This window comes from Neoarius graeffei, chromosome 7 (assembly GCF_027579695.1).
Source record: "Neoarius graeffei isolate fNeoGra1 chromosome 7, fNeoGra1.pri, whole genome shotgun sequence".
Taxonomy (NCBI): domain Eukaryota; kingdom Metazoa; phylum Chordata; class Actinopteri; order Siluriformes; family Ariidae; genus Neoarius; species Neoarius graeffei.
This window is the reverse complement of record NC_083575.1, coordinates 74,582,221-74,608,298: the sequence shown is the minus strand read 5'-3', so window position 1 is coordinate 74,608,298 and position 26,078 is coordinate 74,582,221. Positions and strand designations below refer to the sequence as shown.

Genomic DNA, 26,078 nt, shown 5'->3' with positions numbered 1-26,078 from the left:
ACGAATGAGGCAAAAATATTATACTTGTTCATTCATTTATTGAGGAAAATTATCCAATATTACATATTTGTGAGTGGCAAAAGTATGTGAACCTCTAGGTTTAGCAGTTAATAGACCCCTTCGCATGTTTGTAAACAAACCGACCGTTGCCAGGATGCGCGTGCAGCCTGGACTCCGAAACAATGGCGCTGCCCATAGACCGGCATTATGAGCGGTCAGATTATGCCAAACAATTGTCGTTACAAGATCGAGAATGCTACATAAATAAGTTAACTCTAACAAGTGGACATCGCCTACCGGATCCGCATTTAATTAAAGAGTGGACGGACGATGTTAGTAAGTTCCCTGGTATACAATGGCCAGATATATACTTGTACCTTATTGACAGGACTTCAGTGTACACCCACGAAACACTTCGTGCCTACAAGTCTTTAGATGCATATGATTATGTTATGTGCGGGCATGTACAACTTGATTAACAATGGGCCATTCATATTCATTTTGTTTTAATCAAATTATGCCAGTGATGTGATGGCAATGTGGCTTTAGCTACAACAGCAAATACCAACACTAAACAGCAATTTGCAGGAGGTAATGGCATGAAAGGAATGATAGTGTAAAGAGTGCAGCTAAGAGAAATCAGAGCTGCGTAAAAAGCGAGAGGCAGAGAGCAGAAATGTAACTGAACGGGGCGGGAGCTAGGTTAGAGCAGTCAACGTAAGTTGGCATTTAGAGTGAGGGCACACAATTTTACCTTTCCATCCTTGCTTTAAAATTGTGATTTTCGGCACACACAAATAATGATGGCACAAAATCTGGACTGCTTGAGTCAAGCGAGACCTCTCCTACAAACAAAATTGCATGCAAAGCTAAGTTAACATGCTAACAATATTCATTACATTGTGTAACTATGACCCAGCTAATCAGACAAATGTTACCAAAGTATTTTGCTACATCAATAAACAAAGACTAGAAAGAATAAAAAAGAAAGATTTAATAAACAGCCTGATCTTACCTGTGATGAAGTGGGCGCTGCAAACCCGCGCATTTTTGATAGTGCTTTCATCCCAGTCTACACGTTTGATGGCTTGTAGTCATAGACGTCGGCGATTTTTTTGGAATGGGTGAGATCCTGCTGGAATTCTGAACATTTTAACCCCATCACTGCTATGATTCTGATACCCGACAACACAACAACTAGGCATTTCTGAGTCTTTTTTGGGTCCAGGCTGCGCGCGCAATTTCCGCTTTCATATGAATGACGTTTACTGCGAAGGGGTCTATTTGAAGGTGAAATTAGAGTCAGGTGTTTTCAATCAATGGGATGACAATCAGGTGTGAGTGGGCACCCTGTTTTATTTAAAGAACAGGGATCTATCAAAGTCTGATCTTCACAACACATGTTTGTGGAAGTGTATCATGGCACGAAAAAGGAGATTTCTGAGGACCTCAGAAAGAGTGTTGTTGATGCTCATCAGACTGGAAAAGGTTACAAAACCATTTCTAAAGAGTTTGGACTCCACCAATCCACAGTCAGACAGATTGTGTACAAATGGAGGAAATTCAAGACCATTGTTACCCTCCCCAGGAGTGGTCGACCAACAAAGATCACTCCAAGAGCAAGGTGTGTAATAGTCGGTGAGGTTACAAAGGACCCCAGGGTAACTTCTAAGCAACTGAAGGCCTCTCTCACATTGGCTAATGTTAATGTTCATGAGTCCACCATCAGGAGAACACTGAACAACAATGGTATGCATGGCAGGGTTGCAAGGAGAAAGCCACTGCTCTCCAAAAAGAACATTGCTGCTCATCTGCAGTTTGCTAAAGATCACATGGACAAGCCAGAAGGCTATTGGAAAAATGTTTTGTGGGCAGTTGAGACCAAAGTAGAACTTTTTGGTTTAAATGAGAAGCGTTATGTTTGGAGAAAGGAAAACAATGCATTCCAGCATAAGAACCTTATCCCATCTGTGAAACATGGTGGTGGCAGTATCATGGTTTGGGCCTGTTTTGCTGCATCTGGGCCAGGATGGCTTGCCATCATTAATGGAACAAAGAATTCTGAATTATACCAGCGAATTCTAAAGGAAAATGTCAGGACATCTGTCCATGAACTGAATCTCAAGAGAAGGTGGGTCATGCAGCAAGACAATGACCCTAAGCACACAAGTCGATCTGCCAAAGAATGGCTAAAGAAGAATAAAGTTAATGTTTTGGAATGGCCAAGTCAAAGTCCTGACCTTAATCCAATCGAAATGTTGTGAAAGGACCTGAAGCGAGCAGTTCATGTGAGGAAACCCACCAACATCCCAGAGTTGAAGCTGTTCTGTACAGAGGAATGGGCTAAAATTCCTCCAAGCCGGTGTGCAGGACTGATCAACAGTTACCGGAAACATTTAGTTGCAGTTATTGCTGCATAAGGGGGTCACACCAGATACTGAAAGCAAAGGTTCACATACTTTTTTCACTCACAGATATGTAATATTGGATCATTTTCCTCAATAAATAAATGACCAAGTATAATATTTTTGTATCCTTTGTTTAACTGGGTTCTCTTTATCTACTTTTAGGACTTGTGTGAAAATCTGATTATGTTTTAGGTCATATTTATGCAGAAATATTGAAAATTCTAAAGGGTTCACAAACTTTCAAGCACCACTGTAAGAGTAGTTCATTAACAAGGGCTTGTGTGATGAACGCTCCACATTAACAGATTGAGATGGTGAAGTTTTCTGTGAGGAGACATTTATTTATTTTTGTAAGTCTCCAGTGTCAGTGCATTGTAACAGTCAGAGGTAAAGCTGTAACTTGAAATTTTCTCACATCTTCAGGACAGAAGGCTTTGAGAGCTGCGTGCTGGTGACAGAAATACTGCTTATAGCTGTTATAATACAAGTGATAAGAGGAACTAACTTATTTTGCAGATGTTTCACAAGATTAATGATGACTATAAATGGACCAAAAGTATGGCGTGTCCTTCTTTAATTAATAAGGAATTGTTAAGTGTTGGAAAACTGCTGTGATGTCAGAAAAGTAAAACACTTTGGAATATTGGAAATTATTCTATCTACATGCACTGGATATGAGCAATTGCGTAATCTGATTGGCTACTCTACTACTAGGCTATCAGCTCATATACCGTGAGTAGAGAAAAACAAAATGGTGGAGCGTGTTGCTGAACCAACCAAGGAGGAAATAAAACTCTACTCGAACACAAAACCTTAAAAATTATCAAGTATGTAAAAGAAACAGAAATAACTCAAAGAATATAATCGTCCCCCTCCCCAATAGCCCCTGTTCCACACTCCAGCCCAGTCGGTGGCAGTAATGCACCTTTAAGTTGGTTTGCCAACTGCCAAAAAAACCCTGAAGAAGAAAAAGAAACCCCAAAAAAATCCAAAAAAAGCAAAAAAAAAAAAATGGAATAAAAGTATCTCATGGTAAGAACGTATCTTTTTTATGTTTCAAGAATTATCACATTTTTCACAAATTGCTCCTGTCATTTCATCAGTGTGTTTACATTCTAAGCGGAAATTATTTTGTCAGACATTTTGTATCAAGTTTTTATTTATTGAATTTGCAAAAAGTCAAAATAAAAATGCTCCATTTCTCAAAATCCAGTGAATATGGAATAAAACAGTTATTCCACTCAATCTCATCGTACATGGCTTATAGCCAACTCGGTGCTATGCACCTCGTCATCTATCAGCTCATGTACGACTTGATTTCATGGAATAACTGTTAAATAATCCAGTTTGGGCTAGAATCAGTAACTCTGCATCGTGTTGGGCTGCATCACACCACCCCAAGTGTTTTATTCCTTGCATAAATGAGCTTTGACAAGTTTTAATTAATGAATTCATTAATCAATAATCAGAAGTAATAATAATAATAATAATAATAATAATAATAGAGAGTGTGAGAAGGAAGAATGAATCTCTCTCTCTCTCTCTCTCTCTCTCTCTCTCACACACACACACACACACACACACACACACACGACACATGCTGTATGAACCTGGTAAGGAGGGACGCAATCCAAACGGTGTCCTGCTTGGAGAGCTGCCTCGAGCAATGCAGTCAAACAGAAGGCTGATCTGTTCCCCCTCCGTACAGGTCAGAAAGAAGACACCAGTCCCTTGAAGAAGAGACAAAGACAGAGACAGATCAATCCTTTAATTCACTTTCCCCTTTAAAATATAACATTCCACTCAATAAGGATCACAACTAAAACCAATGACATTAACTCACCCCAGCTTTCAACAGGAGATTAATGTAAATCAGTAACTCTATTTATATCATTATCAGCTACACATGAAAGTCACTTTCATTCAATGCAAGCCCAATCCTCCATATAACTTGCATATGCTGGAAATTAGTGCTGTTTCTTCAGGACCATGGTACAACACGTAACACTACAGCAGCCTGGATACACAGGACTAAATAAGGTGCAAATACACAGCAGTGTACTCAGAACTATAATTACTACAATAAATACTCAGGACTATAAATAATCAGGACAATAAATACACAGGCCAATGCATACTAACTAGACAGGACACCAGAATAATATATGGCATGGCTGAAGAAGAGCTGAACGGTAATGTAGCCTCAGAAACAAGTGTAAAGGGCTGTGTGTAAACTGTATACTCTACACTGTTGTGCATTTTTACATAAAACTGTTGTGCCAATGAGCAATCATACCAGTAAGAAAAGAAAAAGAAAAAAAAACAAGGTTAAAAATAGCCTCAGTGAGGCTGTAGCTCATACACTGTTTTTTGTTGGGTGTGAGTTTGAAATCTGATCACTCCTCTAGGAGGAGTAGCGATGGTTGTGAAATTGCATATGACCCCTGTGTAGCTGCAGCCATGGTAGGTGGCGCCACCTGGTGAACAAATCCTGTTGGTATGTCTTTAGAGTCTTCTGGGTGAGTTTCAGTAAAAACGTCCCAGCAGTTTACAAACAGCAGTGTTTAATGTGATGAGTCATCCAAAAATTTCAGACGCCCATAAAATCATAAACATGACAGGTGGCGCCACCATCCTGACAACTTTTATGCACACCAACCTGAGGAACATTATCTGGGAGTTTGATCGAAATCTGATCACTCCTGTCGGAGGAGTAGCGATTGTTGTGAAATTGCATATGACCCCTGTGTAGCCGCATCCATGGCAGGTGGCACCACCTGGTGAACAACTCGTTGGAATATGTCTTTAGAGTCTTCTGGGTGAGTTTCAGTGAAAATGTCCCAGCAGTTTACAAAGAGTCGGGTTGAATATGATGAGTCACCCAAAAATTTCAGCGCTAAAAATGACACTTTCTTTATTTGTATTTGTATGTATACAGAGCTCCAAATATCCATATCTGTATTTAAAGGATTTAAAAAGAACGTGGGTGTGGCCTAAACTGATTTTTTGTTGGGTTTTTTTCTCTTTTTTTGTAATTAATATGAACCCTAGCATTATGCATCTGACAACATTGGAAAAACCCTGTAGAATTTAAGTGTTTCTATCCCAAGCCCCCCAACCCCAAATATAAACAATTTATCTTCATTTAAACCACGGTGATCATGATCAGGCAGTTACTAAGGATGAATGAACACAACATTTGTGAGTTTATGTGACCATTTTGTTGCATCCCAATCCCACTGCACATCTCTCATCTCAAGCAGATGCCTTGTGAACTTTTCTGGCAATCTTTCTAAAGTGAAATAGCGTACCTTCTAGTCACATGTATTTAGAAGACATTACCTGATTGCTGAGATATAGAGGCTATGGATTGGATCGGATCCCAGTTATGTCATGTGCCTCAATTCCACAGTCCAAATCATTGACTGCATTCCCATGTATGTTGAAATGGGCCACCTGAGGTCACCCTCTTTAACATACTCAGTCAAGATGCACTGTATTGCCATACTGTACTATCACATGGTCAAGGTAAAGGTGCTGACTGCAAAGTCATATGTAAATTTTTTTATTGTGTATAGTATTTTCCTATGCCTCGTAAGAACAATATCATGCGGACGAGATGTGATCATTTTGATGTACTGATGGTTGCTTTTCTCCATTTTGGGACCATTGTCCTACCTCTTGAGGTAAACAGGATGGCCCTATGGAAACAGTCGAATGTGAGGAGCTTTAACTAATTAGCATAATTATGGAACTGCGTCACACCAAGCTGGTGACATGCGGAAAACATCGTGACTCTGCATCGACCTCGGAGAGTTTCGAATCGCAGGTATGTAATTTGTGGTTGACATTCGCGAATAGATCTGTGAAACAAGAGATGAATATATCTTTCCTCTGTTACTGCTTTTGTGTTCTCATTTCTTTCTCTGTCAGATCAAAACATTAGGTGTAGAACTCTATACTCGCTACCGTGGAGTCGAGCCCATGCATTCTCAGGCTAAGATAGCTAAGCGCTAGCTAGAATGATTTAGTTATCTGTCCAGAAAAATGACGTCATCTAACCTCGCTCTATCTTGCAGTTGCACTCACTAGGCAGGTTTTCCTTTTCTTTTCTGCCGGTTTTTAGCTGGCGAGAGAGCCGAGTCCACCGTGTTTGCCCGTGCCAACTTGTTTTGGTTAAAAGTAGGTCAAACGCGCCACGGTGGTCACGTCATATTGTTGCTCACTTGCTTCGGCAATCTCCAGAATCATAAAACGCAGGACGCTTTTTATCTCGGAAAAACATTTACACACAGGATACACGGTGTGTGCAGCAGCGAAACATCTTGAAACTCCAACAGCAACAGAAATAGAACATTTTACCCAGAATTCAATTTTGCAGTCAGAACCTTTAATCTTGTTGTTGATCTAAAGGCATTAACACAACTCAAGATTCATGATTCTTTATTGTCATTGTACAGAAAAGACACAACGAAATTCAAGTGCACTCAAGGACTGGACTCAAATATTTTAAAAAGGATAATAAAATAAATAAACGAATAAATAATAAAAAAAATTTCCATTCATCCGAGGTGTACCATACTCTCACACACACATTTGCCAATGTATCAAAAAAAAAAAAAAAAGTTCCTCTCACATCAGGACCTGATCTTCCCAGGCAGTCTCCGGTCCCAGTATTAACCAACTCTTTAAGGCGTATGTGTGCGGCACCGATCTCCATTTCCATAGCCCTCGGCCTCTCGCCTATTGACCCATCCCACGTGACGTCATGACAAATGCGGCTGCCGTTTTGGACATGAACTACCAGTAGTCTACCACAGCCAACAATGAGGAACAACGGCGAAGCATCGAAAGGAATATAACCATCAAAGAAAGTTTTTACTTTCAGCAAGACTTCCATCATGCCATTATATTGTTGTGCACCTGGATGTAGTAACCATCAACACACAAGGCAAGATTTATCATTTTATCGGATCCCGACAGATGCTGACCGACAGAGAAGATGGATGGTCTCTAAAATATTGGCAAAATGATGTTTATTGACATAGCAATCGTGTGTAACGGGAAGCATTTGCATATCCGAAGTGTTGTGTTTACATCAAAGATAAAATAAACCGATATGACAACGACTGCTGCTGCCAGGTTGGAGACACAAACTAGTAGAAAGGAAGTGTGCCAACAGTGCCAACACACTTCCTTTGTGGTCGATTCTGCTTTAAGGTAAGATACATTTAATTATTCGTCTGCTGTGGGTTTGGAATCGGTAGCCTGACCGATTCGTTCATGTTTGTGGTGCCATTTGTTTGTTGACGCGTGTTGAAATGGAAGATTGGTTGTTGACATGATTTCCAGTGGTGCTTTGGTGCTGCTGTGGATCAGATGTGTTGAGTAGCCTGACTGGTTTTTCTTGCGTGTGGTATCATTGTTGACGCGAGGTTGTTTTTTGAACATGCCAACACGGACACGATTTCCCCTGATGAGTTATGACTTCAGACGCGATGCGTGTGTGGAGGTGTGGAGTCTGCGTGATATGTGCGTAAGATAGGCTTCTCATGTGTTTGGAGATCCACGCTCTGAGACAAGCGCAAGCGCAAGCACACACACCCCCCCCAGGGAAAAAAAGGGACCCCCCGAAAATATCGCCATAGTTCGAACACTGGGTTGGAGAAAGTAATGGCAAATAGTGAGTGCACAAACCATAGAAGGTAAACTGTACACAGCGCCAGGGCAGTGTGATGGTATGTCTACTTTTAGATTGTGTTAGCTTATCAATGAACACACTCGTCACTCAACGAGTTTCACGTCTTTACAACGGATACTTAAATGTGTGTTAGGTATTATTGTTGCAGTCTAAGCAGTCATTGTAGCAGCTAGATGAGCGAGAACCGAAAGGGTCTGTGCCATAAACCGTTATTTCTTCATGTCCAAAATGGCGGTCGCGTTTACAAAGGTCACGTGAGTGGGAAGGGTCAATACAGCTAGGGTTACAGTGGGGGGTTAGTCCTCTGGTAATCAAGAGAGTTTGACTTCCCCACTCGCATCTGCATTGCAGCGTGCCTTCCCAGACGGTAGTAGGTACCATTTTTATGATGGTCTTTGGTATGACCCGACTGCGAGTAGAACTCATGATCTCCCGGTCGAGAGGTGGACACACTAACCACTAGGCCAACTCATGGTATTTTGCCAACGTATGCAGTTGTTAAAAAAATAAAATAAAATCACACACACACACACACACACACACACACACACACACACACACACACACACACACACACACACACACACTATCTGCAAGGCTGAGTGCATGCATGTTTTGAAAAGATAAACTGGACAAGGACAAACTGGATGAATATAATATGACCTTTGAGCTCAGTTTTTTTTTTTTTGCATCTTAACCACACATGATTCATCTTTCCAAACCCAGTTAAACACCTACAGGTCAAGTTATTTTCACTGTCCTTCAATCCACTTATGCTTTCCAAATGAATGAATCGAATAGGCATCCTGCAAGGAAAGTTGTCTTGTATACTGTCAAATGGTCCAGATACAATTCAGTGAAAACATTTGCATACTGTGAAGACAAAATTAAGTGGATAACGAATTTTAATTCAGAACGTTTAGACATTTAGGTCGTGGTTTATTACAGGGTTGCACGAGTTACCTTAATAACACCCACAAACAGATTGCAAGCTCATTTATATCTTGGACTTTTGATCTTCGAATAGTATGTGCTGTTTATTTTCCATGTTTGCTTTAATGAATAAGCAGTTTGAGGCTTTTTCTACCTTAAAGGACAACTGAAAGCAAATTTTTTATTATCAAAATTCTATTTCTCATTTTATTAAATATAGGAATGCATTTTTGATGGCTATTTTGTCACTGCTACAGTATAGCAAGTAGGGTTGGGCGGTATTACGGTAAGAAGGTATCCCGAGGTATCCAAAAGTACCAACGGTATCGGTCTCATTACCGTCATTTAAAAAAAATATATAATATCTAAATAAATATGGAGTACATGAGGTCATAATATAAAATAATAAATTGAAGATCATCCCGAATAACTGTGTGATCGTATTTTCACTAATTCTATCAATTTCCTAAAGAAGTTCTCATCGCGTGCAGGGTTGTTTATGTTGTTACCATGGCAACCCTGCGTGACATTTGGAGTCTGACAGAAAGCTTCGCAAGATGAAGGAAGAGTTGCGTGATGCTTTGAAATATCTCTTAATCCATTCATCAATGCACAAAATTCGCTTTGCTGCTTAATCCATACCACAATGCACACAATTCGCTATGCTGCTTTTAAATAGTACATTTGAGGCATAGGCGCACGTTACACAGTAGGCCGAAACAAAATATTATTTTTTTCTCGGTAATACCGTATACCCCGGGAAAACACAGAGACAGTTTAAAGGTATCAAAATTTGGATACCGCCCAACCCTAATAGCAAGTTATGAGTGTTTGAAATATGCTCTGTAATACATCGGTCCATATGTCAGAGCAATGGCCGTAAACGAGATTCGTTGAGACCTGTGCGAGACATCGTAGGACGGAAGTAAAACGTACAGCGGAAATCAAAGTGACCAACATCTGCCAACATTGTCAAAAGACGTGTGCCCTCTTTCGAATGCTGATGTAATCAAGCCGGAAGTTGTTTGTTTTGACAGCAATCAGGAAAGTTTGAAAAAAAGTAGGCATTAATCGGCATTTTAAACTCGTTTTTGTGCAATACTTCGTTTGGAAAACAGTTTTCAAAATGGTGTCACTGACACCTGGCTGACACTTGACATTTCGAAGTTTTGCACAAGTCTCGTGAAGATCGCATGGATAAGCGACGCCTGCTGTGGACCAAACGAACTAAATTCAACGTGGCTAAAAAACGAATAGGCCGATATGTATAATATTTAATTGCAATTAGTTGCCAATATGAGTCACGATATAAGGTTACTAAAACCAAAAACGTAATTGAATAACACGTGAATTAAGAAATAAAGCAAGTTTAAAAATGACTTCAGTTCTCCTTTAAGTTTCCAACGATTGGGAGCTTTTACATACAAAACCTCATTTACATATGGTGTTCCATCCCTAAAAATCAGCACACCCATGAACTGCACACACAATTTATACAAATGCATATTACATTACATTATAGATACTCTCATTCAGAGCGATGTACAACAGAACCCTGACATACCCAGGGCAGTGGGCAGCCTGGGGAGCATAGGGGTTAGGTGCCTTGTTCAAGGGCACTTCAGCCATTCCTGCTGGTCCAGGGAATCAAACTGACAACCTTCTGGTCCCAAAGCTGCTTCTGTAATCTTGAGGCAATGGCTTCCCCACAAAGCCATTGCTTGAGATCTGAGTGAATTAGGATCGTACTGTGTTTTATTAGGTTTTACAGATGCTCTGTCATTATCACAAGTAACCAAAATACATTTGCATGTATTATGTATGATAAATGTATCAGTTTAAAAGTGCCAGTGGTACTATTTGTATCTAATAATTGCATTTGTAATATTTATAGTGGACATTTGTTTAATTATTTGTTACTGAATTGCCATTCATGTGTGTTTCATCTGTATCACTAATACTGATGATGAAAAACGTTACTGGTATCATGCTAGATAACTAATACGTATACATGACATATACAGCCCTGTATGTGTAGGATACTGTATAATTTATAAAAATCTGTCCTAACACTGGGACTCCGGTAAATCAGACCAATGATCTGGAAAGTTGTGATGAGAAAAAGTTCACAGGGAAGGAACATGGTTTAATTGTATTGTGTCGCTCAGCAGATTCTCAGTGCAATTATGACTCTGCATTCCTCTTCCAAAGCCTAATGAGGCCCCGGGCTCCGGCACTCTCACATGTAGTAAATATAGCTGTGCCAGATCCCTTAACGTCACCAGAGAGACTGCAAGGCCTCAGTTATATGAGTGAGAGGCCTTCACGAAAATAACCATAACACCCTGAGCGGCCGGTTTCATAATCCATCAACAGGCTATAAATAAAAGCGGCCTTTTCTTGCCAGCATGTCCCATTCTCTTGTCTCCATACTGGGTCAATGCGTTCTGGCTTCAGCTGCAGTTTAAAGAGGTTATCTTTCATCACACTGATGTCACATAGGGACATATATATGATTAAAGACCCAATGATGTGTCCCATATGGTGTGAATGCAGTCTCTCTTGATGTGTTGTTTTGAGAGGTTGTGGTGATGTCAGGGGGGAGAGATATATGATGGTGATGATCATAATGATGTCAGGTCGGGAGATATATGATGACAGGGCCATGATGATGGATGCCATTTGGAAAATAAAAATACAAGCAATAGGAAAGGTGAAAAAGTTATGCCATGGTTTGTTTGGTTTTTCATTTGTGTGGAAAACCTTTTGTCTTGTAACTAGGGATGCACTGAAACCTTTTTTTTTCAGAATGAGTATGAATACCTACTTCGAGTACCGACTTAGTATTAAGCACTCAGGGTGTCATGGAATACTTTATTTTGTGTCTATTTTCGTTACTGCTATGTGCTGCTGAACTCCTCGTGCTAAGTTTTATTTTTAAGATGTTTTAAGAGTATCTAGCCTCTCACCCATAGTCAGCTGGGATTGGCTCCAGTTCACGCACAGATAAGCAGTATAGAAAAATGAATGAATGAATACTTATTCTAATCACATTGACTGGATATGAGCAGTCGCACGCTCTGATTGGCGACTCTACTACTAGGATATCAGCTCATACACCGTGAGTAGAGAAAAACAAAATGGCAGCCCATGTTGCTGAACTAACCAAGGACGAAATAAAAACTCTACTCAAAAATAAAATCCCAAAAATACAAAAAAAAAAAAAAATGGAATAGAAGTATTTGATGGTAAGAATGTATCTTTTTCTATTTTTCAAGAATTATTATTAGCGCATTTTTCACAAATTGCTGCTGTAATTTCACTGGTTTGTTTATGTTCTAAGTGGAAATGATTTTGTTGGATGTTTTGTATAAAGTTTTTATTTATTGAATTTGCAAAAAAAATAAAAATCCTCAGTTTCTCAAAATCCAGTGTATGTGGATAGAATAAATCAGTTATTCCACTCAATCTCATGGTACATGGATTAAAGCCAACTTGGCTGTCAGCTCATGTACGACTCGATTTCATGGAATAGCTGTGAAATAGTATCTTTAATAAACAGTGAGAGAGAGCAGCTGACCTAAGCACACCGAACAATATCAGTGAACACGATCAGCAAAAATGAGCACATGGTGCTGTGGAATTGCACCTTGGCTAATGACCAAAGTAGCAAGTGAGTGTTGCTCAGTGCTTGCTGAAGTGAAGTGCTCACACATGAAAATTGGTTATGTCACAGCTCCACACTCACCAATAACTTTGTGTACACACAATTCATGGCACCTTGCTGTAGTATCTCTTCTTGATATTTTCACAGAGTACACCTTGCAGTCTGGTTTCATTTGATCATGAAGAGTGAAATATTTCCAGATCGCTGTCATTTCATGTTCATTAACACCACAGCATTCACTAGGCTTCACTAGCGAACCGTTACTATTAGAGCTGGGACTTGAGCTCAGCCAAAACTTAGCCAGACACACCAGAAAAGCAACAGGGCAAAGGATTTGGCAAGGGATTAGCAGCAGGCTGCCAGGTCGCGCCGTTGTGTGTAGTTGTCAATGTTGATTTTAAAAGTAACTCAGTAAATTACACAGTGAAATGAATACTTAAGTCTGAGTGAAAAATACTGTAGCGAGCGTGCAGCGTGGAAGAAGAGTCTGGAGACAGAAATCTTAGTTTCTCAGTCGTTAACGAGTGCTACTTGCTCTCGATAGCACTGGCTTGACCACTTTATTAGCATTCGCTAACACTACTGATGAATGCTGCACTGGCTGGAAGGTGACTTCACTGCTGTGCTGACGGCACCGACTCGCAGTTAAGCTCACGTTGGCCTTCGAGAAGAGCGAGAGCGATAATCTTTGGTCCCTCCCACTATAAATCAAAATCTGATTGGTTAATTCATCTGTCACTTCCAACATAAACATACACTGCTATGGCCTTCTGTCCCAGCAATGAAGTCCTAACCAATGAGTGAGCAGCTCTAAACTCTTCTCAGCCTAGAGACAACAAACAAAAAGATCTCATTGGCTAACTCGATTTTAATGTTTTCAAGATGGTAACCCTTTCATTTCTGAAGCAAATTTGATAGAAAATTATGTATAATCATGTACTCATACTTGTGGTTACAAGTATGAGTACATGACGCTTGGCATCTGATCGATACCTGATACCAGTATAGATAGATATCGAAACATTGCTAATTGTGTATGTATGTGGTTTAAAAGAGAATAAAATACACGACAGTACACAAATTTGCACCTTGTCCTTGATAAAGACAGCAGGTCTGGGAGCACAAATCAATTTTGAACAAAACATCGAGCCAAGATTCTGGGACAGGAGCAGAATGCTATTTGGCTCTGAGCACTGCAGATGTCCTGAATGACTGGTGGACAGCAGCTTTGCTGAGCATTAAAAGGTCTGAAATTTGGAAAGGAATCAGGAATCCTACTCTAAGTTGGCAAAAACACATAGCTTGCCTGCTACCTTATCTCTTGCACAATCCCGCCATGTCACACTGTGTGTGTGTGTGTGTGTGTGTGTGCCTGTTTACGTCATGAAAGGCACTTTGGATATATCAGCATTGCATGAATTAACAGCCTTTATGTGGTGCAATTAAACAATTAGAAATATGAAATTCGATCTCAAGTTGACTTGCAATTTGTGTCTTGTTGCCTGCAAGAGTATAAATCAGCGAGGCGGTGCCCTTAAGTCATGTGACCTTTTACAGAGAATATAAGTCAATATCCAAACGTAAGATATTACAGTATTATGGTACTAATCAACCATTTATAACAACACAAGCCGGGGTGAAAATTAAAGTTTTTTTTTTTTTAACCAAAACTACTTGTTCATCTCATCTCATCTCTAGCCGCTTTATCCTGCTCTACAGGGTCGCAGGCAAGCTGGAGCCTATCCCAGCTGACTACGGGCAAAAGGCGGGGTACACCCTGGACAAGTTGCCAGGTCATCACAGGGCCTTCTTTTTCATATTAAAAATAAAAAAAAAACCTAGAAGGGCACTTGGTAGAGGAAGAATGCATACCTCCACCAAGCCATATATTTATCAAAATCAAATCACTTGAACCTTGGATAATACTAAAGCTGAACACCAAATTTCATCAAAATCCATTCAACTGCTTTTTGAGTTATGTTGGGAACAGACATAAAGTTCCTGGATCCACATACAGTGGTGCTTGAAAGTTTGTGAACCCTTTAGAATTTTCTATATTTCTGCATAAATATGACCTAAAACATCATCAGATTTTCACACAAGTCCTAAAAGTAGATAAAGGGAACCCAGTTAAACAAATGAGACAAAAATATTATACTTGGTCATTTATTTATTGAGGAAAATGATCCAATATTACATATCTGTGAGTGACAAAAGTATGTGAACCTCTTGGATTAGCAGTTAATTTGAAGGTGAAATTAGAGTCAGGTGTTTTCAATCAATGGGATGACAATCAGGTGTGAGTGGGCACCCTGTTTTATTTAAAGAACAGGGATCTATCAAAGTCTGATCTTCACAACACATTCGTGGAAGTGTATCATGATACGAACAAAGGAGATTTCTGAGGACCTCAGAAAAAGCGTTGTTGATGCTCATCAGGCTGGAAAAGGTTACAAAACCATCTCTAAAGAGTTTGGACTCCACCAATCCACAGTCAGACAGATTGTGTACAAATGGAGGAAATTCAAGACCATTGTTGCCCTCCCCAGGAGTGGTTGACCAACAAATATCACTCCAAGAGCAAGGCGTGTAATAGTCGGCAAGGTCACAAAGGACCCCAGGGAGACTTCTAAGCAACTGAAAGCCTCTCTGACATTGGCTAATGTTAATGTTCATGAGTCCACCATCAGGAGAACACTGAACAACAATGGCGTGCATGGCAGGGTTGCAAGGAGAAAGCCACTGTTCTCCAAAAAGAACATTGCTGTTCATCTGCAGTTTGCTCAAGAACACGTGGACAAGCCAGAAGGCTATTGGAAAAACGTTTTGTGGACAGATGAGACCAAAATAGAACTTTTTGGTTTAAATGAGAAGCGTTATGTTTGGAGAAAGGAGCACACTGCATTCCAGCATAAGAACCTTATCCCATCTGTGAAACACAGTGTGGTACTATCATGGTTTGGGCCTGTTTTGCTGCATCTGGGCCAGGACGGCTTGCCATCATTGATGGAACAATGAATTCTGAATTATACCAGCAAATTCTATTATACCAGCAAGACAACGACCCTAAGCACACAAGTCGTTCTACCAAACAATGGTTAAAGAAGAATAAAGTTAATGTTTTGGAATGGCCAAGTCAAAGTCCTGACCTTAATCCAATCGAAATGTTGTGGAAGGACCTGAAGCGAGCAGTTCATGTGAGGAAACCCACCAACATCCCAGAGTTGAAGCTGTTCTGTATGGAGGAATGGGCTAAAATTCCTCCAAGCCGGTGTGCAGGACTGATCAACAGTTACCGCAAACATTTAGTTGCACTTATTGCTGCACAAGGGGGTCACACCAGATACTGAAAGCAAAGGTTCACATACTTTTGCCACTCACAGATATGTAATATTGGATCATTTTCCTCAATAAATAAATGACCAAGTATAATATTTTTATCTCATTTGTTTAACTGGGTTCTCTTTATCTACTTTTTGGACTTGTGTGAAAATCTGATGATGTTTTAGGTCATATTTATGCAGAAATATAGAAAATTCTAAAGGGTTCACAAAGTTTCAGGCACCACTGTACATATCCTGATTTGCATCAAAATCTAATCCATTGTTCTTTGGCCCATGACCCATATTTCCTCAAAATATCATCAAAATCTGTTGGCTACATTTTAAGTTACGCAGGGAAAAATGAAATAAACAAACAAACAGAGGCGTAAACATAACCTCCTCCAGCAAAGTTGGTGGAGGTAAAGATCCAGTCCCCCAAGTGTTCTTAGAAATGCATTTCTGAGAATGATATTTACAGAAAAAAAACAGTCAGTATTTATCACACTGTTGTAGTGGTTAGCACTGTCACCTCACAGCAAGAAGGTCCGGGTTCGAGCCCCGTGGCCGGCGAGGGCCTTTCTGTGTGGAGTTTGCATGTTCTCCCCGTGTCCGCGTGGGTTTCCTCCGGGTGCTCCGGTTTCCCCCACAGTCCAAAGACATGCAGGTTAGGTTAACATGGGGCAGCCTTGGGCTGAAGTGCCCTTGAGCAAGGTACCTACTGTACTGTAACCCCTGACTGCTCCCCGGGTGCTGTAGTGTGGCTTCCCACTGCTCTGTGTGTGTGTGTGTGTGTGTGTGTGTGTGTGTGTGTGTGTGTGTGTGTGTGTGTGTGTGTGTGTGTGTGTGTGTGTGCGCGCGTGTTCACTGCTTCAGATGGATTAAATGCAGAGGATGAATTTTGCTGTGCTTGAGTGTGCATGTGACAAATAAATAAAAAGGCTGCTTCTTCTTCTTAAGGATGAAGGGGAAAAAAATCGACATAGCGTGGCAGTGTTCAGCGCTACTCAACCAAATATAGATACCGGTAGGTGTTTTGTTCAGTTCTGGTCAATATTATGAGGAGTGGCAGCAGAGGTATCAATGTTCTGTGTTTATGAGAATAGTCTAGTCTTAGAAGCATTTTTCACTGCATCTGCATCCCTTGTATGAAGAAATGAAGGTTGTTGTAGAATGATTTAGGAGAAATCCAGATGGAGGGTGTCATGAAATCTTTCCCGCATCAGCTGGACACAAAAGGGATGAGAATTACTGAAGTAAGGAACTTGAGTGAGTAAAAAAAACCAGAACATTAAAGATGCAGTAGCGCATCTGTCCTGCCATCAAAACAGCCCTGATTACCAAAACATCAAACAGAACTGAAATGTGTTGATGTGAGAGAGGACCAACCTCCACGACAAACTGTTTACAACAGGAAAATCAAAAAAGGACTAAATTTTGTTGCCCAAAAGGAAGATCGACCCAAAACGTCGATCAGAACTGAATTTGCATGATAAATGAGAGGAGATACAATTCTAGTCAGAAGAAAATTAGTTAAGTTGACCTAATTACTAATTTGTTCACAAAAATTTGACAATACAATGACCAAGTGTTGTACAGCAGGACGAGTTCTTTCAAACAAAACAATTAGAATGGAAATCCGTGGAGAACTGAGGCACGATTTAACTGAAAATAAACAAAGTTGAAAACAAACTGTTTACAACAAGAAAATCAACAAACAAATGACCAAGTTTTGTTCCCCGATGGAAGATCGACCCAAAACATCGATCAGAACTGAAATCGGGTGAGAACCGCGAGAGGAGATACAATTCTAATGAGAAGTCCCAAAATTTGTGAAGTTGATCTAATTAGCAGTTCATTAGCAAAAATTTGAGAATACAACGACCAAGTGTTGTACAGAATGACAAGTTCTTTCAAATGAAACAATCAGAACTGAAATCCCCTGAGAACTGACGGAGGAGATATGATTTAACTGAAAATAAACACAATTGTAAACAAGTTGTTTACAACAGGAAAATCAACAAACAACCAAGTTTTGTTCCTCAAGGGAAAATCTATCCACAACATCAATCAGAACTGAAATCAGATGAGAAATGAGAGACGAAATACAATTCTAGTGAAAGGCCTGGAAAAGTCATTAATTTGTCCTAATTACTAACTCATTTATTCGCAAAAAAATTGACAAAACAATGACCAAGTTTTATGCGGCATGAGAAGTTCTTTCAAACAAAACAATCGGAATGGAAATCCGTGGAGAACTGACGGAGGAGATACGATTTAACTGAATTGTGGACGACGGACGCTACGCCATGGCAACAGCTCATAGACCTTATGGTCAGATCAGCTAAAAACAGAACAGTTAAATGCTATTTGATAGAAATTCATGTCATTGCATTATTTTAAAAATGTCAACTGTGAAGTAATCACCTGTTTTTACACATGACAAACTTAAACTGTGACCCTAAATATACAGCAGCGTATACAACATGTGGCCCGTGAGCACCGATTTTGATGGTGCAGGTCGAAATTAATTGCGGCATTACGAGACCTGAAGAAAATCACGTTGAGGGACTATCACACTAGGCTTTACTATCAAGTGAAATTTTGAGTTTTGCCTTAACAAGCAGTTGAGAATCAACAAAATAGTCACCCAGCATACAGTCTATCAGCTCGTTCTGAGTGCTTTTAGATACACCAGGGTGTAAGGATAGCCTGTGAGGCACTATTATGGTCCTAGGAGGCCACCGTAGCTGTGCACTGTAACGTCATCCTATGTTGAATAAAGTTAGTTGAATACTTGCCATCAATGGAATCAGTCACGTATCTTTACACAGGGTTGACAGGTTTCCAGCACAAATACACCTCAAAAAACACACAAAAGACTTTAAACTCTCCCAGCTTTGGGCGTTTGGAAAAAGAAGACATGTTCTTTCTCCGAGGTGGGTAGTAACATGTTATGTTTACTCCATTGCATAAGTAAGCTTTTCCAGCAAAATGTACTTACAGGAGTAGTTTTAATTAGAGCTGACAATCAATTAAAATATTTAATCACGATTAATTGCATTATTATCCACAGTTAACTCATGATTAATCGCAAATTAATCACACTTTTTTCTGTTCTAAATGTATCTTAAAGGGATGTTTTTGCAGTTTTTGTGGAGTGGGAGTGGATAACTCTGCTTGCTTTATGTAAATCTATGTAGCCAGGAAAGGAAGGATGAAGCTAGACAGAGCAGAAATGATTTTTGTGGGTATTTTATTCCCCCACCGCATTTAAAAAATAAAGTAGCATTAACTTTATAATTTTGAGGGTTTCGCACAATTCAGTGTGAACAAAATACAGTATTTTCCTCCAATTCTGCCCTTAACATCCAGCCTCAAACTACGCAATAAAGTAAACTAAACAAACGAGGTGATGTGGACTCTGGACAACAGTAGTGGCTATATTTAAATAAAGAAAATAAAAATACAAAACCCAAACAAGAAGACAGAGTCATCTATATCCTCTGCCCTATATACCAACTATATACCAAGTTTCAAGATATCATTTGTCATATTTGAGATTGAGATTTGTCATATTTGAGATTGAGATGCTGACCTCTTCTGCTCCTCAGACCTGCCTGATCCATCCTGATGCCCTACTTCTGGCTGGAGCCTCATCACATCGCTTCTGTGGAGGACAGCCCCATATGGACAGTCGAAAGTCGCACTTGGAAGACGCTCTGGACTCTTACAGTAATGCTTTTATGGCTGAGGACTACAGTTAACTTAACTTTAGGACTGCAGTTGTCATGAACAGTTTTGCACTCAAGTTTCCATCAATGAACAATTTATAACATCAATTAAACAGACTTCATGTTAAAACTGTTATAATCACGTTGTCTGTTATCACCCAAATGAGGATGGGTTCCCTTTTGAGTCTGGTTCCTCTTGAGATTTCTTCCCCATGTTGTCTGAGGGAGTTTTTCCTTGCCACTGTCACCACAGGCTTGTTCATTGGGGATAGACTAGGGATAAAATTAGCTCACGTTGCAAGTCATTAAAATTCCGTAAAGCTGCTTTGTGACAATGTCTATTGTTAAAAGCACTATAAAAATAAACTTGACATTTTTCAAGTTCTGCTGCAGGAAACCAACCCTACCTCTTTACACTGACCTCAGCAGCCCATGGCATAAACCCATCGGACCTTTGGTCCAGGTGAGCTAAAAATTAAAATTTCTCACATTTCTTAGTATCAAAAGGTATATATACATTACTTAATCAACACATATACCAACTTTCAAGACCATACCACTCATTGTTTTCAAGTTCTGCTCCGGAAACAAAACCTACCCCTAAGACTAACCTGAGAGACTAAGTCTGAAATTGTTTCCATGGAAACATGAAAAATTAAAATTTCTCAAATTTCTTAGTATGAAAAAGGCACATCTACATCACCTTTTTAACATGTATACCAAGTTTCAAATCTGTATCATGAATAGTTTTGGATATATGCTCCAGAAACGAACATTGCTCTTAGAAACTAAGTCAAAATCTATTTTGCATGTAAAAATTTGAAAAATCCTTTTTTTCAAAAATCCATAATAGCAAAAGGCACCAGTTCACATGTTGCTTGATATGTATACAAAAGTTTCATGAAGATATCTTCAGTAGTTTTAAAGATATGGCCTGGAAATGAAAACGTGACCGGACGGCTGGAACCCGTTTCTATATCCCCCGCCTAACTTCGTTTGGGTGGGGGATAATAAATACATTTGTTAAGCCACACAGCTCATAAAGATGTTTTCCAGTAAAATGCAGTAACTCACTGGTAAATATGCAGTACATTCATGAGCAAAAACTGCATTTATAAACACTTTTACATCACTCACACATTTCTCAGAATAAAACAAACTCTCGCACTCTCACTCCAGTATGCAGCCTGCGCGCTTAACACATCGTCTTTTCTCCCCTCTGGATCATCAAAAGCATATCAAAAATACACACATTTCATGTAAACAGTCAGATGCAACAATATAAGATGATTCTGTACATAAGTACACTTTATCACGACTTACACCGACCAGCTACTTGCTACATCGCCCACTCGCACTATGTCACTTCCTGATTTCCCAAACTACAGGAAAGGGGCACAGAATGTGCACGCATTAATTGTGTGTCAAACAATTGGTGGTGGCGTTAAAAGGAATTTGCGTTAATGCATTATCATCACTTAAAGGTAGACTGACTTTCAGTTTTTTCAAGTGTAGGTCATAAAAAGAATTTTCCCCGACACCCAGTTATTTTTGTTTAGTGGACCGAAAGCTACTGAATTCGAATCACAGACTTCAAATTTTATTAGGTTTTTTTTAAATAGAACAATTAATGAATTTAGCGCCACGTGGCCCTAAATTCTCCGCTATTATTTCTTGCTTCACCATGATGCAATACAAGATACTACGTCATGCATCACATGGTGGGCTTTCCCTGTTCACACAAGGCATTGTGGGATACAAATTTGAAACAGGAAAGGAAAATGCAGGACACAAATGAAACGTGAAAGACTGACTACAGTAACGGAAAGCAAGAAGAAAAGACGTTATGTTGCGAAGGAAAGGAAACGCAGGACCAAACTAATCGGCGGTCAGTGAGCACCTTGGTGTGATCAGCTCTTTGTTTAGTGACAGAATGATGTACGGTAACTGTCAGTGCACGGTCAAAGGTAAACCTGCGCATGCACACACGGACTTCCTCTGTCTGCTTGACTGCACGAAGTGAGTGATTTCATGCACGTTATTTGCTCGGGAAGCCCCTCAAATTAAATAACTTCCCAGCTACAGAACGGCCTGTTTTTTTTTTAGCTATTACAGAAATAAACATAGATCACAATGACCAAATTTCAGAGGGAACTAAATTTCACTGGTTTTATGAACTCGAAAGGCCATCTACTTTTGACTTTGATAGCCCTGATTTTAATGCATAATACTTTTCACTCTTACTCAAGCACATTTAAAGTAAAAAAAAAAGTCTTGTACTCCATTACATTAGATTACACACTTCTCAATACTTTAATTTATTCAAATATTTTTATTCATTTTAATACTGCTATCATATATCACTTCCATCATATGACTTCCATACAATTGTCATCATCAGCAGAAAGAAAGCATCTGGGAATTCTTCGCATCGTGACTGCTCATTAACAGCCAAACAAACTCCATCCATCCATTATCTGCAGCCACTTTATCCTGTTCTACAGGGTCGCAGGCAAGCTGGAGCCTATCCCAGCTGACTATGGGCGAGAGATGGGGTACACTCTGGGCAAGTCGCCAGGCCATCACAGGGCTGACACATATGGCCCTTTTCCACTACCCTTTTTCAGCTCACTTCAGCTCGCTTCAGCTCACTTCAGCCTGACACGGCTCGCGTTTCGACTACCTTAGAGCAGCATGACTCAGCTCGCTTCAGCCCTGCTTAGCACCCAAAACTCGCACGGTTTTGGAGTGGGACTGAAGCGAGCCAAACCGAGCCGAGTGAGGCTGGGGGCGTGAGGAGACACTCCCCTGTGCACTGATTGGTGAGGAGGAGTGTCCTCACATGCCCACACACGCCCCGCGAGCACGCTGGGATCTGTAAACACCGTAAACCCAGAAGAAGAAGAATTACGAGAATTTCTGAAGCCTTATGCGCCTCGCCTCATCTATACGCTCTTGCCAGTATCTGTTGGCGTTGTCGGTGACAACAAGCCACAGCACCAAGACCAGCAACACTAACGACTCCATGTCCTCCATGTTTATTGTTTACTATCCGGGTCGTGAGACTACCGCTTAAAAGATCACTGATGTCACTGTTTGCGCCACCTAACGACATCACGTGACGTCCACCCACTTTCGCTAACTCCACCCAATGTGTCCACCCACTTCCAGCCAGCACGGTTGTAGTCGAAATGCAACTCCAACAGCCCCACTCAGCTCAACTCAGCACAGCTCAGCCGCGTTTGTAGTGGAAAAGCGGCAATAGACACAGACAATCATTCACACTCACATTCACACCTACGGTCAATTTAGAGTCACCAGTTAACCTAACCTGCATGTCTTTGGACTGTGGGGGAAACCGGAGCACCCGGAGGAAACCCACGTAGACACTGGGAGAACATGCAAACTCTACACAGAAAGGCCCTCGCCGGCCACGGGGCTCGAACCTGGACCTTCTTGCTGTGAGGCGACAGTGCTAACCATTACACCACCGTGCCGCCCGCCAAACAAACAAACAAACTCATGTATGCTTTACTTGATGCAAATGAAACATGACAGCTGTCATGCTCACTTATGGTATGAGCTGTACGGGTTTTGACAGCGTTTGGAGCTGCAACCGTGTGATTATGTTTCCTTAATGGATTAAAAACATAGGTACATTTGCATTTTAATACACTGTCCTTGATCCAGAGGATTAACCAGCCAGTGTATTAATGAATTAAATGAGACACAGGCCTCAATCGTGGCTTGACTAATCTGACCATACAAATGCTATATTAGTGAGACAGGAATTGATTGGTTCCAGATGTAGAATTCTCTCTGTAGGGCTATGAAATTTAACAAAGGAGAATATTTCCAAAACCATATTTTTAACATTAATCTGCATTTAGAGAAGTTAAATATTGTCATGGTGCAGTGGTTAGCACTGTCGCCTCACAGCAAGAAGGTTCTGGGTTTGAGCCCAGCTGCCGATCAGGGTTTTTCTGTCTGGAGTTTGCATGTTCGCCTCATGCCTGAGTGGGTGTTAGGTTTTGAGCTGTCTGTACTGAGTTGACAAAGTCTGGGAAGCCATGGCCTGATGGTTAGAGAAGCAGCTTTGGGACCAAAAGGTTGCCGATTCGATTCCCTCAACCAGCAGGAATGACTGAAGTGCCCTTGAGCATGGCACCTAACCCCCAACTGCTCCCCAGGGTCTGTTGTATGTCGCTCTGGATAAGTGTCTGCTAAATGCCTATAATGTAATGTAATGTAATGCCAAGCTTCATGTAATGTAAAGTATGATCAAGGAATGCAGACCTCTGCCATCTAAGAGATTCTGCCTCATATAATTCACAGACACATCCCCAGCTGCTCAGAGATGTTTCTCAGTTTACTGTAGGACAAACATGAGTATACATTCACATTCAAGAGTGTGTTGTAGCTATATGATTGGATGATGATGACTTAATTGACAAAGCTAAGTTATCTATGTATAACGCAAATGGGTGATGAAGCATCACATCACTGGTTTAGACTACACAACCGGATGAAAGAAGAGAGACATTATGTACCATTATATCACCTGTCAGGATCACAGTCTTATGAAAAGAAGAAAGACATTACTGGTCAACATAACCTTCATTAAGCAGAGAGCAGAATCTGCAAGCGAAGATAAATCTCAAGGATTTTACTAACCAAAACAAGTAGCAATCAGACCAGCCTGCACCATTTCAAGCATGCCAGACAAATATTTTTATCAGTGGGTTTCCTTCGGGTGCTCCGGTTTCCTCCTCCAGTCCAAAGACATGCAGATTAGGTTAATTAGCTACTCTAAATTGCCCATAGGTGAGTGTTTCTGTAAATACTGAGAAATGTGTGTCCCAGAGCCATCTCTAGGTCTGTGTCATGTGTTGAGAATTAAAACCTCCACATACAGCAAGAACTACCTGGGGCCTACTGTGAAAAAATTCAGCAGACCTCTCTGACATTTCTTAGTTGTTGGGGGATGAAAAAACAAAATAAGTCAGTGCGTTTACATGCACATAGAGAAAATCGAATTTCTGCCGTTGCTCGTCTGAAATCGAAGTTCTAAATGGCATGTAAACACCTTAGCTAGGCTGAAATTGAACCGAACTTGATTTCTCGCAATCGAGCTACACGACCTAGATTATGCGATTTCTGCCGAGCTACTTGGTGCATGTAAACCCTATCGAGCTACGTATTCGAGCTACTTACTTCAGCACTGCCTGTTCCGAAAGTGACGAGACCACAAGCGGGAAACACAACAGCCTCGGTCGGCATGACACTTCACCTTAGCCGCCCACTTTATTAGGAACACTTCTGTTCGTACAAACACTCTTCTTAGAGTTTATTTTATTTTTAAAAGGGACAGTGTACAAATTAAACACTATCCTTGTGGTAAGGACAGATGTCTGTACCAGGTTATAGCAGTACATGCTAATTTCCGCCTGTAGTCCCTTTGTTTATACTCTTGAATAGCTCTTCTTCATGACGACAACCGGAAGTGTACCAACACAATGGGGCGTGTAGCGCCACCTGTGGCTCGGGTGCACAATGCACCTCACTCAATAGCTCGATTTCACAGTATGCATGTAGGATTGGATTTCTCTGGCACCCCTGCTGGGACCCTTTGCTCGATTACCGACAGCAGCTCGATTTGGATGCACATGTAAACGTACTGACTGTGAAAATGGCTAACTTGGCTTGTCCCACCCACCTGCAACCTTGGTTTGAACTAACAGTGTTATTTCTCCACTGAAAGCCAGCAGACAAGATTAGCCTTTGTGCATGTCATGGATATGAGTGTGTTTAAAGAAAATACAACTCAACTTGATGCAGCTTTTAATCATTTCGACTGCAGCTCAGCCAGAGTAGGTGTCCTACGAACTTGCGGTCAACTATGTGACGGTGCTGAATTCAGTCCCAGTGTTGCAATGGTTACTCAGATACAAGGTTTGCCTGCCTCAGGTTATCTGGCAGGGAGGGCAACAGAATAACATCTCGTATATCACACGATCGTTTGTACTGCTTTTGGTATGTTTTCTTTCTTTTTGTGTGTGTGTGTGTGGAGCTGAGTGTGTAAAACTTGAAGTATACCTTTTTACATGTCAACTATGTGATGGTGATTACATCTGCGTGATTAACTGTGGGAAGTAGTCAGTATGGTGAAACAAAGTGGCAGCCCACTCCCTTCACGCACATGACCCTGGGCAATAATAGGTTGATACCAATGGACATGGCAAGCCAAAAAGCCCAAAATTTGTCGTCTATGTGACGTCAACTATGTGACATTTAACTGAAGGTAGATTTAGCATT

At 40.6% G+C, this 26,078-nt stretch overlaps 1 protein-coding gene across 1 annotated transcript in view; it reads right to left on the bottom strand.

The window, feature by feature from the left end:
* Window positions 1-26,078, bottom strand: part of dok7b (docking protein 7b) — a 162,035-nt gene that overhangs the window by 77,176 nt on the left and 58,781 nt on the right. Inside the window, exon 5 of the mRNA XM_060926403.1 lies at window positions 4,019-4,138. Within this exon, the coding sequence (XP_060782386.1) occupies window positions 4,019-4,138 (120 nt within the window). The remainder of the gene's footprint in view (window positions 1-4,018; window positions 4,139-26,078) is intronic.